The sequence below is a fragment of the Periplaneta americana genome, chromosome 7 (assembly GCF_040183065.1).
Source record: "Periplaneta americana isolate PAMFEO1 chromosome 7, P.americana_PAMFEO1_priV1, whole genome shotgun sequence".
Classification (NCBI taxonomy): Eukaryota; Metazoa; Arthropoda; class Insecta; order Blattodea; family Blattidae; genus Periplaneta; species Periplaneta americana.
Genome location: NC_091123.1, coordinates 77,522,399 through 77,540,905, shown reverse-complemented (window position 1 = coordinate 77,540,905; position 18,507 = coordinate 77,522,399). Strand labels below are relative to the sequence as shown.

The window sequence follows — 18,507 nt, the reverse complement described above, 5'->3', positions numbered from 1 at the left end:
ACAATAACAACAATCCAGGTTGCCAGGCGACGATAGAAAACAAATTAATTAAATTAATAAACAATTAACTACTGAATAATTTCAAGGAAAAATTGTTCCGGAGCCGGGTATCGATCCGGCAATTAAATACTTTCATATTTAAGTATAAAAATTTAGGGGTGCCGTTTGGAATTTTAAAAGTGGTGGTGACTAGGGGTGGAGAAGTTGAAATCTAAAATGCAATTAATCCTGGTTTCAGACTTCTCCCTCAATATCTAAATTGACGTGTTTTGTGTTCGAATTGAATTCAATTTAAATAATTTGTTATTTGGACTGGGAAGTTTTGAAATGAAAGCTCTGTATAGGCCTAATATCTTAATGTCATCTATCATCTGATACCTTCTTCTACCCCAACTTTTCTTTCGTTCGCCATTTCTTCCAGTGCATCCTTCAGTAAGCAGTTTCTTCTCAGCCAATGACCCAACTAATTCCTTTTTCTCTTCCTGATCAGTTTCGGCATCATTCTTCCTTCACCTACTCTTTACAACACAGCTTTATTTCTTATTACGCCTCTCCATTTCACACGCTCCATTCTTCTCCACATCCACATTTCAAGTGCTTGTAGTCGCTTCTCTTCAGTTCGCAATGTTCATGTTTCTGTCCCATACAATGCCACACTCCACATAAAGCATTTCACTACTCTCTTCCTTAGTTATTTTTCCAGAGGTCCGCAGAAGATTCTCTTTTTTATATTAGAAGCTTCCTGTGCCATTGATAATCTCTTTTTGACTTTCTGGCAGCAGTTCACGTTACTTCTTATAGTACAGCCCATTCGAATTCGCAAGTTTACCTTCTATATTATTATTACGATAAGCATGGTCTTCGTCTTGTTTGCATTTATCTTCATCCCATACTGCTCATGGCTGTCATTTAGCTCCAGTAGCATGTTCCTTAGTATCGCCTCCTCTTTTGCTAACAACTCTATACCAGTCAATCTTACGCACTTTATCCTTTACTATCACCCCTCCCATGTTCGGATTACTAAGTAATTGTTTCTGATAACGAATCATTTCCAGAAAGCAGGCTTTCTAAGTTCAAAATAATAAATCAATACGATTTTTGAAGCCTTATAGAAAGTGTAGTTATGTAATTCAGGAAATCTTTGTTAGTGCGATGTATTAAATTAAAATAATAATAAAATTTTTCAGCTAGGAAGTAAAAATACATTCTTGTATGTCGTTTCTTACGCTTATAGAATTCAAAAGATATAAACTGACAAACTTATACGGCTGATACAGCAGAGTCCAACGAACAAAAAACTTTAATAACGTTGTCTCATGTTAACACTATAATTTTAGTGTAAGAAAATGTCTTGTTTATAGTTACCTATATCTTAAATGTTATTTTTATTCATTAGCAACAAACATCGAACATGCAGGAAACCGACCTTTTTCTTTAATGTTTAATTACTTGCCCTCTATCACATCTAAAAAATAGGAATGCCGGTAGTTATTCTGAAACACGTTGTAGATGGCCAGCTTGACTCCTGCATCTCTTTGAAAAGCTTAATCTGTGCCACTCGGAGGCGCTTTTCACATAGACATCACCGTGAGCCCAGGAGAGTCTACGGTACATAGCACCACCACCAGCAACTAATGACCACTTACCACGTGATCCAAGTGTTGTAGCGGCCAGCAGCCGACACTGCAATGGTCGCAAACCCGAAATGGGAGAAATAAACGGAGATGATAATGAAAGCGGAGAAATGTATGTGAAGTGGAGAGTTTTGGTAGAATGATGAAAGGACGCTGGAGTAACCCAAGGAAAATCCTAAGCGATGGCTGCTTTGTCCATCACAAATTCCATCACGACCTGGCCGGGGGTTCGAGGTATATTGAACGCCATATAAAGGGGTAGAAGGATCAGTGTAGACCTAATTAGGATTCGGATAATCTACATCCTAACTTAATAAATATCTTGTGTGATTATTATTATTATGATGGTGATGATGATGATGATGATGATGATGACTCGATATTACACGGATAAGTGACAGGACACCCGTAGCGTGGGGTCACCTTAACGCAATTATCCACTTAACAAAAGTAACAAAATACAGTGGGATCTACATCACATTGACAACGGATAAACATCCAGCCCCTACGCGGGATTCGATCCCATGAATGAGAGTAAGCTGGAATAAGATCTTCGACTGGATTCAAGTTAATCTTCTGTTTTGTGTAATGTTACATCACTGACTTCTGCATCCCTCGCTTCACCCTCCGAGCCATTCATCATTCTTGACACTGTTCCATTCTTTCCACTTGTGCTTATATTCCAATTTCTGCCCCTGTAATTTTTATACCATCTTCACCCTCCGAAGCTGCATATTTCCCGTCATTACACAAATAGCTAGGACGCACCACTGTGACATCAGCAGCTTCTGAAGGGAGTCCATTGAAGAAGATTCGTTCTGCTTTAAGGGGTTGTGAGATAAGAATCCTTCTAATGACGGTGCACCATGCCACTGAGCAAGCGAACTTCAAACGTTGGCAGTTTGCAGTTTTAAGTTGCAGGTTATATATATCCATGCTCCATGCAATTCCAAAAGGGTTATAACGTGACTTCTTTTGCAGTCGCTAGATGGCAGCATAGTGAAATTGATCAAAGTGGTTGCCTTGAAAGTACATTAGGCTGATCAATCTGTTATGGCTGGTTCACAATAAACCGGGAACTGAAACGACAACGAGAATGAGAACGGAAATAATGTTAAAATAGATTGTGAGCATTAACTATTGTGAATGCTCTCATTTAAATACATTTATTTTAACATTATTTCCGTTCTTGTTCTCGTTGTCGTTTCCGTTCCCGATTTATTGAGAACCAGCCGTTATATGTGACCTGGGGTTGCAGGCACTCTGCGAGATTTTACAGACAGTCTCCTTCAGCATTCATACTCGAGATACTTTGAGACTATCAGAGGTTTTAATGATTGTAATCGTCCTCTTGATTCATTATTGATATGCATCTTCCTGTTCCGTCATCATAATTGCTTATTTCATTTTTCACACTTTTCGATTGTGTTCGTAATTCAGTATAAACTTTAATATTATTGGATTTGAGCTTATTTTCATTTGCATCAACTTTCGTAATCTATAGAGTTATTCAAAAGTTACTAAAAATGTTGAAGTCCTCTAGCTTTTTTCAGTTTTTATGAAAAATCTAGCTTTGTTCAGTTTGTATAAAAAATAACAACCAATGTGATTCTCAGTAAGCTGACACTCTGGACTATTAATGTTGATTATAAATGTAACTAATTCTTTAATTTAAGCTGCCTATAGCACTTAAGCAGTCTTTCAAGATTACCGACTTCGGCTGTTCTTGCAAATAAAAGTACAGAGTATTTTCAGGTGATTGCACAACTTTCCTCAGTTTTATGACAAAATGGATGAACAACCAGATGCCTTAGCTAAGAGGGGTGTCCTTATCAAGCAGCCCCCCCCTGCAAACCAATGTCTTACCTTTCAGTGAAGCATTACATTAAAAATCCTCTTCAAATTAAATTCTTTCAAGAACTAAATGACGCACCATCTCAACACCACTGGGAAACAAAATATTTAACACCCCTGATGGTCCTAGAAGATCAGCAGTCGCCATATTCCGCTTTTCTACCGGACATGATATTCCGGGCAAACATCTAAATCGCATTGGGATAATGCAGTCCCCAAACTGTACGCTCTGTAATCTTAATGAAGAGATGGACCGTCATCACCTGGGAAATGGTCCAGCCCTCCACTCCTCCGAAGTTGACAATTACTGGGAAGCCAGGATGAAAATGTGTTGTTTCAGTTAGCTGTAATTTTCTTATTGTACTGTTTTCGTTGTTTGTTTGTGTAGTCAATGACTTCATTGGTCATGTACTAGCCATTTGCAAAATAAATTAAAAATTGAGGTTGGTTGTTCTTGTATTACGCCACAGACACATTTTATATACAAGTTTAGCCAACTCGTAGTTACAGTGAAGCTAAATAATCGCAGAAAAAGTTCTTAGACAATTTCGTACATGTTCAGAAAATGTCTGATCAATTGTCACTTCAACTATCCTCTGAAGAATTGGTTGGCTCTCTTCTCGGGTGTATAGGCTATCATGTGCGCCACGATGGAAGTTTTAATCCTGAAATATGCATTGGTAAACAATCCAGCAGCGCCTCAAGACTAGAGCAGTTACTGCAGGTACACTGGCGTTCAACGATATTCGACCAACGATTTTATGATCGTGTAAGCGAACTTTCCAACCACGGGATAACTCAAAACCAAATATATAAAAAAATTGACAAATTTTGAAAGAGTTCCGCTAGTTCTCATTATTGGAGCTGTTAAAAAGTGTCAGGGAAAATGATGATGTAGATTAAGCATTAATTATTTATAAATCAGATATATATTTTATACACGATTAGCAACACTGACTATTACCTTCGCCATCTATTCATAGAAGTAATAACTAAAGAAGCCACACTTACTACACTATCGATCACTATCGATTAGTAGCGTCAGATATCTTTGAACGTCAGGGTATATTATCTAAGTGCGCCACGACTACTTTTGAACTTCCATTTCTACAAATTGATTTCTTTTGTTTTAGTAGATTATTTTACGACTCCTTATCAACATCTTAGGTTATTTAGCGTCTGAATGAGATGAACATGATAATGCCGGTGAAATGAGTCCGGGGTCCAGCACCGAAAGTTACCCAGCATTCTACAAATTGAAGACACTGATGACTTCACAAACGACTTGATGGTTTGTACACCAGAAAGAGACAGAGTAGATTCCTTTTGCTATTACATATTCCAGAACTATATTTCTCCAGGCGCTAAGTTCCCTCTTCCCCTCCAGAATGTGGGCAAATGTACACTGTGTAGAGATGAGAGAACCCACAAGTGTCGTAGAATCGCTCCATTGGAAACTCAGTTCTTCCTTTTATCATAACCACCCCAACATAGTTTTCTTGACTGACACCCTATTAAAATTCTAAACCTTAAAATGCGAAGCAATCTTCAGCATACGTGTATAACAGTGAGAAGAATTCGTGAAATCTGTGACAAGTACAAGTGAATTATGATGATGCAGAAAGAAGACTACGATGAAAATAGAATAAGACGAACAGAATTTCTTAAAAAGTCAACTTATAAAAATAGATGCTTTAAAGTTAACAAATATTAATAATAAATGACAATAAATAGGAACAAAAAATATTCCCTAAAGCATTTCAAACAATACTGATGAAGTGCGTTGACCAATCATTTTAATTACACCTACGTAATTTCGTAACCAGCCCTAAGTTTGGTTAAGTGGGAAGAGAAATGATATGTGTCGTTAGACATTTATGAAGCGTTGGCGCAACTAACACTATCTTGAGCTGGGAATCGAGGCGCACGTAACACTATCTCGGCCTGGAAGTCGTGGTGCATTTTGTACCATGTCGGAGATCAGTTGTGGTAACCGTGGCGCATCTCTTGCAGTATATGGATACACACACGTTGATTCGTCAGGCACTTACATACTTCAGTTAAACAGTCGTTTTATGGATTTGTTATGATTTAACAACACAAGCCCATTTCTGCTTTTTGTTGGTGATCGTCGTTGTTCCGCTTCGTAAGCAACACTAAGCATGTGGTCACATTCTTCTGTCTTCTTCGATACCGGTACTATTAGTTGGGAATTATTATTGTCCCATTACAAGACGTATGAAGGCAACATTTTGCTAAGCTTAACATTTTTTTCACGGAAATACGTGTTTTAGCATCTCATGATATCAACAAATTGATTTTTGACATACCGTTTCTCTATAATGCGGCAATTTTCTGAACTACTGGACGTATGTCGTTCAAATTCAGTACTTTAAATCATTTTACCTCAGAATTATGCACATTATTTTTATTATTATTATTATTATTATTATTATTATTATTATTATTACTGTAATTTAATAAATGAATAACGCAAAATTCTTAATTTAGACAAAAGCAACTTTATACAATTTCTTCAAAAGTAACAATTAAAACTGCAGAGTCCATATTATATCTTCCAGAATTATTGTTTCAAATAAATTATGTTTCTTCTTAATAGAAAGAGCAAGTAATGACAAAGTACAAGAATAAAACATTTACTAACAGCAATTTGAGTAACCTTATTGTTAGAACGAATGGTACTAACCTGTAACTTAGCAAGACACTAAAGGAGATTTCTCTCCCACTTTCACAGCTGATAGATAGTACTACAGTACTCCAATGAGAACTGGCTTTTCTCTCACTCTGTATTAATTTGCATTTTACACATGAAGTACCGCGTTTAAAAATTAATTGATAATACAATATTCGATATTTGAAGGGTTCAGAGCCATAGTGGGCCAAGTGCCATTTATTAAAAACGGAGAAAGCAAGGGTTAAAGTTAAGTGAATACTATCTATATATCATTTAGTTTTAATGTGTACACTTCATATTACTTACTATATGTTTCTTTTGAATTGTGGTAATAACTTCATTTTAACCCTTGTTTTCTACGGTTTTAGTAAATGGCGTTTGGCCCACTATGGTTCTGTACCCTTCATTTAATTCCTTAATATCAGGCAGTACATCTCACTTGACGATATATGTTAGAGGAAGAACAGTTGTTTGTATATATCTGGAATCACCGATGTATGCAATGGAGGGGAAAAGAAACTGACCACCCTACCCCATTATCTCCTGGTTCAGTTGCTTCATGAATGATGCGTTATTGGTGTCACTTATGAGGTTCAACCTTTCTTTGGACAGTTAACTAAACCAGTGACATCTAATCTTTTTTGCTAGCGTACTCTCAAAATATATTTGTACCCCAAATTGCATAACAATTATATAAGAATTAATAAAAGACTATGACTGATGTACTAAAAATAAATTATTATTATTATTATTATTATTATTATTATTATTATTATTATACAGTAGTTATTGATGCAATAATAATAGTAATTATTTACGTAAAAAAGTATTCAAGCTAGGAAAAACGAGAATTGATATCGCAAAGGAAACTATAATATAGACCTAATGCAATAATTTATCAAGTATAATAAAATAAATATGTCAGCATTTTTACATACGTAATCAGTGGAGTGTGGCCCTGGGGTAAGTGTACCATAGATTGAATACCACTGGACTAAACAACCACAATGCAATGGATCGATCTCCTACTATAGCTTAGTTCCTACTAATTTCATTAGATTCTGAATTGATTTCCTGACATTTAAACCTTACATTTCTTCCAAAATTATGTAGCGTAAAGTTGCCTAATTCCGTGATCCTTTTTTTTAAATTGAATGTCAGTCAAAGCTTTACGTTCGACCATAGCGCCAGACATCTTTCTTGAAAATTGCATCTTTCGCCTACTTTTGAGACATCGGTGAACTTCCTAGCAAGATACCCAATCCTTATGACATTCAGTGAGAGAAACGTATCACGGAATTAGGGCTATCACGGAATTAGGCAACTTTACCCTACATTCTAACGATAGATAAAAAAATATTTTACATTATTTTCTTGGATATTAGTCGTTTTATAATAGCGAAATATGTTTAATGGTCCACACCTGTGGAGTAACGGTTAGCGCGTCTAGCCGCGAAACCAGGTGGCCCAGGTTCGATTCCCGGTCGGGGCAAGTTACCCAGTTGAGGATTTTTCTGGGGTTTTCCCTCAACCCAATATGAGCAAATGCTGGGTAACTTTCGGTGTTGGACGCCGGACTCATTTCACCGGTACAAAATAACTATTGTGGAATGGAGATCATTTATACAGGGAACATTGTTTATCTGATACGAAAACAGTAATAAGTAGAAAATAATAATGATAGCAGAAGAAAAATGGAGTTGAAAGAGAAACAGTCGGAGATCCAAACGGTTTTAATATTGGCATTAGTTGTGTTGGCATTGGTATATAATAGCATTACTCTGTAAAACGAAACAATATTAATATTTCTAATTATCCATAATGGGAAATAAATTGTCACAAAAATTTTCCAAAGATAGTTCAAATTAAATCACTCGTGATAACAACGTGAATTTCTTCCCCTACCACGCGGTGTCAACATCTTGATGCACAACAAAGGCACAAGAACCCCCTTCTTAACCGGCATGGCTCCTTGTGTCCCCACCACTGCGGCACCCTCTATCCAGACCCGCATCGCGGTTGCTATAAAAAATAACTTGTCCAATGATTTATTGTTCGGCCGCCCTTGACATAGTAGCTTGCAATAATTTACTAAACTGTAGGCAAGAATTGACTTCACAATTCGTACAAAGAAGAGGCTGCCACGTTTTTATTGGATGCTTCCCACTCCCCAATGGAATCCATGATGGTCTGTCAGCTTTTCAAACCACCCTTCCTGTATACTTTAAAAAAATCTTCCCTGAACCTCGCTAACACACTTCTTCCCCTTCCTACCAACCTCGGAAATTGAGAATACTGAATAAATGAATTTCCTGGAATAACCCCTAGCAGCGTCAACTCGTGGGCCAAATGTATAAACTGCGATACTGCGGAACTGTGTGTAGTTATACGCTTGTGGCGCTTTAATGAACTTCCAGTTATTACAAAATGCATATTCCTGTTTGGCTGTCATCAACAATACTTGTAAGTACTACAGTATTTTACTAGGTTTTTAAGTTGCTTGTCTTATAAATGGGTTTGGAAATAATAATAACAAGAAAATAATTAATTTTTAGAGAAAATATTTTCAGTATTAGACTAGTTTGTCTTGAAAAGTAAGTTTTGTGAGAAAAACGAGCGTTGAGGTAGTTCCGGTGATTTTGGAAGTGAAAATGGTAGAATTATTTGTAAGGGATTTCTTGCGAAGATAGATTTCAATAGTTAAGGATTTTATATGGAAATTATCAAGGAAAGGAAATTGTTCGGAAATGTAGTAAATTACGGATGAAATGAGAGGTGCGTGGTAATGGAAGTGCAAACTTTGTGATTTCTAGTGAAGGAAAGGAACGTAGGGACATAAAACACATGATGCGATGTAATGTGAAGAACGTAAAACTCATTCAAGCACCACTGAAATACGGTGAAGCACAACAAATAATAATAAAATAGACACAGAATTTCTATATTGTAACTTCGTTTTCCACGTCGGCCATTACGCTCACAACATCACTAAACAAAAATCACCAAGTTTTGCAGATCATGCAGTGATTCGTATATACAAGACATAATAAAAGCCTAAACTAATCTAACCTAACCTAACCTGTCACAGATTTGTATATACAAGATATAATAAAATCTCAACTAACCTAACCTAACCTGTTACGGATTCTTATATGCAAGACATATCCTGAGTGTACACTAGCGTGAAACTTTAGTAATGTCATCAAAGTTACGTTGATTTATTTTATTGGGTTATTTTACGACGCTGTATCAACGTCTAGGTTATTTAGCGTCTGAATGATATGAAGGTGATAATGCCGGTGAAATGAGTCCGGGGTCCAGCACCGAAAGTTACTCAGCATTTGCTCGTATTGGGTTGAGGGAAAACCCCGGAAAAAACCTCAACCAGGTAACTTGCCCCGACCGGGATTCGAACCCGGGCCACCTGGTTTCGCGGCCAGACGAGCTGACCGTTACTCCACAGGTGTGGACAGTTACGTTGATATTACAGAGGAGACATCTGAAAGTATGGAAGCGAAATGGGAAGGAACTACCTCAGGGCTCGTTTAACCAAATACTTATAAAGGCTAAAATTGGCTATTTTAAATAAATATGTTTATAATATTCGACTCCTCTATTTTGTAATTCTACTTAAAGTTAATATTTGCATCAAAATAATCGCTTTCGGGAAAACGAACGCGATATTCTGCTCATGTTTTTTGTTTTTACTAGGTTGTTTTACGACGCTTTATCAACAGCTTAGGTTATTTAGCGTCTGAATGAGATGAAGGTGATTATGCCGGTGAAATGAGCCCGGGGTCCAGCACCGAAAGTTACCCAGCATTTGCTCAAATTGGGTTGAGGGAAAACCCCGGAATAAACCTCAATCAGGTAACTTGCCCCGACCGGGAATCGAACCCGGGGCCACCTGGTTTCGCGGCCAGACGTGCTAGCCGTTACTCCACAGGTGTGGACTCTGCTCATGTTTTATGAGACTAGATTGAAGGAATATGTATGAGAAAGAAAATGGCTACTTCCAGAGAAATATTTTATAGTATTCTACTCATTTGCATCATATAAGATGTTATTCATATGTAAATAATTACTTTCTTAAAAAATATTTGATAGTAGTGAACTCAAATGCCTTACGAAGTGCTGTAAAATATTTTTACGAAATCCGTTACTTTTAGAAAAAAAAAATAATTGTATTGAATTCGTCTTACAGTGTTTTCGGAATAAAAGTTAAAAATGGCATACTCTTTCGTTTTATATAATACAATTTACATGCAAATCATTAACTCCAGAAAATTAGTTTTTGATATTGAACACGTCTGCCCTACGAAGTTCATTAAAATCATACTAGTACGAAAATATTTACCTTCAGACAAAATATTATCATAGGTCATATTCTGTTAGTCTGTCTTAACGCGCATTTTAATATTAAGTTTACATACTAGTTACTTAAAAGTTACTGTCAGAGATATGGTATATTACATTCTGCTCATCTGTATTACAAAATATATTTCAAGTGTTACTCATATGGAAACCACTACTTTCATAAAATATGTGCACCTAATAATATTGAACTCGATTGTGTTTCGAAGTAAGGTACAATAATATTTATTTTAAAATAATTACTTTAATCAGAGAATTACTTGATGATATTCTGTATTATAAAATAATATATTTTAAATCTTAGTCATTTGAAAACGATTACTTTTCTAAAATATTTTGCTCGACCATACTATAATATGTTCATTACATGTGACGTAACTGTACCTTAATGACAAAGATTAGTGCTCCGTGCCTACCATCTGTTGCACTACTCGGGAACACGCTGAAAAGACGTTCATGGTTCGTGCCTGCCATCTGTAGCAATAGTAGAGAACACGCTGAAAATACACTCATGGTTATCATTTCATTATCAGCAAAGTAACAAGGTAAGATATTTGAAAAAAACTCAAAAGTTAGACATTTAATTATGGTCGAATAAAAACAGTCCTATGCGTCTTAATTACTACCATAATAGGCTCGTTGCATAATATACTACAATGGTATTGAACTTGGCTGTCTTACGAAGTAAGGTAAACTACTATGTACTTGAAAATAACCACTTTGAAAAAAAAATTATGAGATTCTAATCGTCTCTAGTACAAAATATGTTTCAAATGTTAGTCACATGAATACTATATTTTATTTTATTGCTTCCTCAAATTTTGAGGTTGGCAGTAGACAAAGCATACCAGATACTAATAAATAATAATAATAATAATAATAATAATAATAATAATGATAATAATGTAATGGTATTTAGCTTGACTGTATTACGAAGTGAGATAATACAGTATTTATTTGAAAATAATTAGTTTGATCAGTCAGATATGATATTCTATTCGGCTGTATTATAAAATATGCTTTAAATAATATTCATATAAAAACCATTACCTTTATAAAATATTTATTATATCGAACTTGACTGTATTAGGAAGCAAGGTGAAATAATGTTTATATGAAAATAATGACTTAAAGAAAAATATTTTGTGATACTCTGCTCCTCTGTATTATAATAAAATATATTTCAAACGTTATTCAGATGAAAACATTACATTCATAAAATATATGACATTGAATTTGACTGTATTACGAAGTTAGGTGGAATAATATGTATATGAAGTACTTCCAAGAAGAATACTGCGGCAGATCACGTTGAATTCATTTATCCTACAATGTTCATTAAAATTATATTTATATTAAAATAGTTACTTTAAGAGAAAATCATTTGTGATATACATTCATGTCTATCGATGTTATTTATTACTCGTCTGACTTCATGAAAACGAAATCGGTTGATTCTTGTGTACACCATGTAACGAATTATAATGACGATTATATGTAGGGTAAAGGTTGATAATATTGTGACAGTTCTTTTTGAGAATTTATTACAATAATTTTAGCCGAGCGAGAGGAAGATCGGTTTTTTGCGTCAACGTATTAAGGGAATGTTCGTGGATAAGTTTCTGCACAAAACCGGTCCTTCTCTCACTCAGTAAAATTGTAATAAATTCTCAAAAAGAACTATCACAATATTACCAACCTTTACCCTATAATAAAATAGTATCATTAATGACTTAGTATTAATCTATTAATGTGATAACTTTCAACATGCCACTCTTCAACATCACGGAAACTAAGAGCTATAAGCAAGCTAATTAAAAATGCAAACTGCCCGCTATATAATTTCCAATCCTACATCTTATTTCTCAACATGCACCTGTGTAAAAAAAATCAAGCTTGAAGGATTCTGTCAAATTTGAAAGCAATTGAAAAATTGTGAAATTTTAACACCCACGCTTGTGATTCCAGATGCTGGATTGAACGGTGACGTCAGCAACGATGATCACAGTATCAGTAGTGACGTCGCGGCAGACATCGCCCAGGATGGGGACTCCATGGACTCCGACAGAGAAGCCCTCAACCTGGTGAGTAAAATAAAGATTGGCGTGTGTTACTGGTTTACATTACCTTTGTTATTATATTTATGACAAAATTTGAGAACAAAATAATTGACACTACTGACCTAACATCAGATCGTACAGAAGAGGATTTACAACGTGCCCTATAGGTTTAAAATTGTCACAGCAACAGAATTTAATTTGAAAATATGTACGTATGAACTGAAAGTCATGAGTTTCAGGGGAAATATATTACTTTCCTCTAACAGCAAAGATGATAATTGTTGACAAACGAATAGAGGAGGTAAACAAGTTTAATTATTTTGGTTGTATAATGTCATACGAATAAACTACTAACAAACCCACATAATTTCATACGTATAAATTACTGACATATCTACACACATAATTTCATAAGAATAAAATACTAACATACCCACATAATTTTATACGAATAAATTACTGACATATCTACACACATAATTTCATACGAATAAATTACTGACATATCTATACATATCATTTCATACGAATAAACTACTAACATCTTCTTCTTCTTCTTTTGGTATACAGCTCTTATAGTTTAGCTAAAGCCTCCTTTGAAACAACAGCCCCACCACTTCTGTCCTCTGCCCTATTCCTCCGTCTCCTTATTCTCACTTTCTCAAATCTTCCTTAATACAGTCTAACCATTTCAATCTGGGACGATCCCTATCTCTCCTTCCCTCCAGTGTTCCAGTGAAGATCATCTTCGCCATTCTTTCGTCCTCCATTCTAATTAAGTGACCTGCCCATTCAAGTCTTCTAATTTTTCCTTATATACTTGTTCTAATTCCAAGTTACTATGGATTCTCCAATTATTTTGTTCTTTTAACAGGATCATAAATCTTTCTCAGAATTTTTCTTTCCCATCTTCTAAGTTGTTGCTGTTCCGTCATGGTCCATGATTCACATCCATAAACCACTATGGGTTTAATTATTGTTTTGTATATTAATAATTTTGTCTGCTTAGATCTTGTTTTCCTGACTTTGCTTAAGGTATAATCACATCTATTCCCTGCTGAAATTCTAGCTTTTATATCTTTACAGCAATCATTGTTCCATGTAACCACTGAGCCCAAGTATTTAAACTCATTACTTTCCTTAAATTGCTCTGAGCCAATAGAAACCATCTTATTTTCTTCTGTTCTTATCTTAATTTTTGACGTATTCATAAATACTGTTTTATCAATATTAATTTCGTGTCCAATCTCTTTTGTTATCTCATTCATTTCCTCATGTTCTTCATTTATTGCTGATGCTGATCTTGTTAAACTGCTAACATACCCACATAGTAATTTCATACGAATAAATTACCGACATATCTACACACAATTTCATACGAATAAACTGCTAACATACCTACATAATTTCATGCGAATAAATTACTGACATATCTAGATACATAATATCATACGAATAAATTACTGACATACAAACTCCCAAATTTCAGCAATAAAATTCATAATAACACTAAAAGAAACATAATGTAAAACAGTAACAAAGACTACTGAAGTTCTGTAGAGTAATGACTATGACAACACTGATCTACGGATCAGAAACATGGAATCTTAATATCACAACAGAAAAAAAAAATAGAAACCGATGAATTGAAACTTGTAAGGCTGATAGCAGCACATAGCTAGAGCATTGCGAAATGTAAATAGGTATTAGAGAAGAGTTAAATATGTAGTCTCCTGGAAATAATAGAAAAATATGCACAAAGATGGCATGAACATGTGCTGAGGATGGAACCAACACGCTTAGCCTATCGAAAGGAAAGCGAAGTGCTGGATGACCAAGAAGAATAGTAGTGACCAGTTTGCTGCAATCTTAATCTTTGCTGTTGTGGAGACGAACTGGTGATGACGACGACGACGAAGACGATGATGATGGTGGTGTTGGTGGTAATTATTGAGTCATTTTCAACTCAGATAGCAGAATAATTATAATATAAAAATATACAGTAATAAAACTAAGTAAAGATGTAAAATAAAATTGTAGGAAAATAAATTAAGAAATACGAATTTCAACCACATTGGTGTTAATACAATCTATAAATGCAGGAGCTTAAAATGAATGATAATGCAAACGAATGAAGAATAAGGATATATGGCTGACTTAAATTATTTAACATGAAGATGCGCAAGAAACAAAAATCAAGATTTACAAAGATATCAAAACAACCATGACAACTGCATTGAGTAAAATAAAAAAGAAAGAACAGATATTTCAAGAACGAAAGTTCTTAAGAGCAATGAGATGAAAGTGTTGTGAAAAATAGTGGCGAATGCAAGATGTGACAGACTACGAAATGAAGACAATTAGAACGAAGTCCAATATAGAGTATAATGGAATGGATCTAGAGCAGAGGTTCCCAAACTTTCTTAAGGCGCGATCCATTTTTGTTTGAGACTTTTGTATGCAACCTCGCTCTACCGAACTGCTAGGGTACTTAGCCCCATTCGAAAAATACAAATCCCTGTGAAATCTAAAACAATGAAAGTTTTACTCAAAATTAGTGGAAACCACCCAAAGAACAACTGAAATAGAAAAATATAGTACAATAATGACTTGAAATATTACATGAAGATCATTTCTAATAGCCTTCTTTCAAACATCTAAACATTTTGAATAGTACGATGCAAAGTCAAGATATTAACATTATAACAACAACCATGGATAAAATCAAAGGATTTATACAGAGACTTGATTTCTGGTCTACGTCAATTGATAAGAAGGAATGTGATGCATTCCAGTGCATTAAATAACTCCTGAAAAAATTTATGTGTGATATAGCAAATACTGAGTTTGTTGAGTTAAGTTTACACAATTTTAAACAACAGCTTTTTGAGTATTTTTCGGAACACATTCGAAACATTACGACAGTTATAAGATGGATACTAAATCCATTTTTAGACAGTTACGTTCAACTATCTGAAATAAAATAATAATAATAATAATAATAATAATAATAATAATAATAATAATAATTTAAATACGTATGTGTCTACTGATGGCCGAAATTGTAACGATTTGAAATACTATTTCTTCAGGTTGTCCCAGCATATTTACATCGTAATTTACTAAGATAAGGAAAAATATTGTGGAGGCATTTGGTAGAAAAGGTGGACGCATGACCATTCATAACTAACTGACCATATTGGAAACAAATCTTTGTAAAATTTCTTTTGCAATTAAATTAACCACTTTATGTAGTATCATGAAATTAAATGTGCCAGATATTAATGCTGGTAATTCGATTATTCTAGCTACAGAGCATGAAAAATATTTTACAAGTATTTCCCTTCCGTTTTGTTTCTTAGAACACTTTTGCCTTCAAGAACCCTTGGCCAGGAAATATGGTGGAAAAGTTTTTGGTTTGAGGGCGTTTGGGAATTGTTGAATGATCGCTTCCTTAGATTTCCCCTCCTTCAATTGTTCTTCGATTCATCTTCCTTGATCTGTTCTTGTTTTCGTAAGCAGGAAAGAAACGGTATGAGCAAAAAAGCCCAGGGAACTATAATGGAAAGGTGTTTTATTAGTCGCTGCTTCACTCGAGACTCAAACTACATGAATTTCTCGCTGTTTTCCCCTTTCCCCTATCACCCCCAATTTTACAAATTTCTCACAACACTTACGTCACCATTCTACACAAAGAGGAGCCTTTTTAAGTTCAGTTAAGACAGCTACTGGCTTTCGACTGAAAAATTCGTATAGTTTCTGGTAAATCCGATTTGTATTTGCTGTTTATTTATTTCTACAGTTATATGTTAACAACTTCCCTTCTTTATGGAAATCATCATCTTGTTGTCACCGTCATAAATTAAGATCTTTAAGCCTGTTTTCACACATAACAGTTCTTCTTATGCGCAAGTTTCCGCTGTTTAATGGTTATTTAAGAAAAGTATCATGTATTCATTGATAGTCCTAATGCCGTTTTAGTGGCTCAATAGGCAAAGCCCTGGCTTACGAAGACCGAGGACCAAAGTTAAAATCTCGGCAATGCTGGAGTTGGTGAACAAAGCTAAAATTGTAGAGATTTTCTCGGGGTTCTCCCGTTTTTCCCTCATCATTCCACTAACATTCTCCACAATCCCCCTTTTGTTACCATCTCCGATTCGAAAAGCACGACATCCCCTGTACTGTTTGACGTTGAATCACCTTTTTCCACAATAATTATTACTCGTGGTGTGTCCAGAGATAGATAGATGCAGTGGTGATGAGTTGTGGACGACTCATGGATTTGTATATAGAGACACCGAAGCCCCTACAGGAACTCACCTCTTGACTGGGATATGACGACTAGAAATGAACAAAACCAACTGCCGCTCTCGCTCGCTATGTTCGTTGCATTTGTCTTTCGAGTCTCGTATCGTCATTCTCGTGCGCTTCGAATCTCGCTCATCATTCTCGAAATAGCATTTGATCGGCGTGGAAAGATTTCGTAACTTTGAATAACATACATCATTGAAATAAATACCATTAAATATGTTTAAATGAGACAAAAAGGCAAAACAAAACAGTATCATAGTTATCAAAATGTTCTGGTTCTATTGTATGATATTATCTTTGGTTATATAAATAGAAAAAAAAACAATTCTCAAATAAATTTGCATTTTAAGAAACATAAAACATAACGTTAATATCTTTTTATTTGAGATTGCACACTTGATCTCAAACATAAGAAAAGAAAATTCCTAGCCTCTTAATAAGGGCCTAGTGATTAAATAAAGACTGGGGAACGGATTATTATACACTGAAAGGTAGAGATGATGTTTCAAATAGGCTATTGGATTGTTTATACATGTATAACAGTTGTCAAAGTATATAAATGTGCAGTCAGGTATAAACAACTGTGGCGATTCAAGGCTGCTTGACTTTTTTTTTTACACGTTTATTTATCACGTACAATTTTTACATGATATATGACATGAGTTATATAACACTATTTACACTATAATACCTGAGATCTTGTGACACATTAATTACATAATAAACATTATTTTATGACATTACACACACACACACACACACACACACACACGAAAAGAGAAAAAATAATAATAATAAAAAAATATAAAAAAAAAAACAAAACATTTTTAAGATTGTACTACGATAAAATCTGCCAAACTATGACATTTATTTTGACAGTATATGAACATATGAAACCAAATACTGTAATACTAAAATATATTCGATCTTAAATCATTTTTGGAGGCTTCCATCACTATTTACAAAAATAACTTTTGGAAACTACACCTACCGTTAATATGGTAGCAATTTAAAAGATACATGTATATACATAGGCCTATATATTAACAGAGTAGAATTAATAACGTAAATTATTCACATAATCGCCATATCTTTTTATACAAATTCCTGAGTTTTATTTTCATATACTAAGAATGTTTTTCTTATTTTCAATTATTAACAAATTGTTACGTCCTTTTCTTCTCAGTTTCCTTTCAGCTTCCATTAGTAACTTTTGTAGTCCAGCTATCGTTGGATTGTTGTCACTGATCATGTAGTGTAAGTATCCCATAATTATCCATGTTAGTGCGAATTTATTGCTGTGGGTGGGCATTTCCAGTTGAAGTACCATCCTTCGAACGTCGTTCGGGTTGTCCGTGTGAGAGGCATTTATTAGTTTTCGACACAACCAAGACCATACTGCAGGTCGGCATGTTGATAATCGATGGTGAAGAGTATCAAAACTGCCACAGTGTTGACATAGAGGTGAGTGCGTGATGTTATGGTGGAACTTTTTTGCTTCTGTGGGAACAATATCATTTACTACTTTATATGCACTTGTTTTCCAATCAGTTGAAATATTTGGTAGTGTGAAGATTTT

The 18,507-nt window shown here is 34.8% G+C and overlaps 1 protein-coding gene across 5 annotated transcripts in view; it reads left to right on the top strand.

The window, feature by feature from the left end:
• Positions 1-18,507, top strand: part of LOC138703217 (POU domain protein 2-like) — a 2,136,291-nt gene that overhangs the window by 2,067,437 nt on the left and 50,347 nt on the right. For all 5 annotated transcript variants that reach the window (XM_069830922.1, XM_069830923.1, XM_069830920.1 and 2 more), the window contains one exon: positions 12,526-12,641. In XM_069830922.1, coding sequence (XP_069687023.1) covers positions 12,526-12,641 — 116 coding nt within the window. The remainder of the gene's footprint in view (positions 1-12,525; positions 12,642-18,507) is intronic.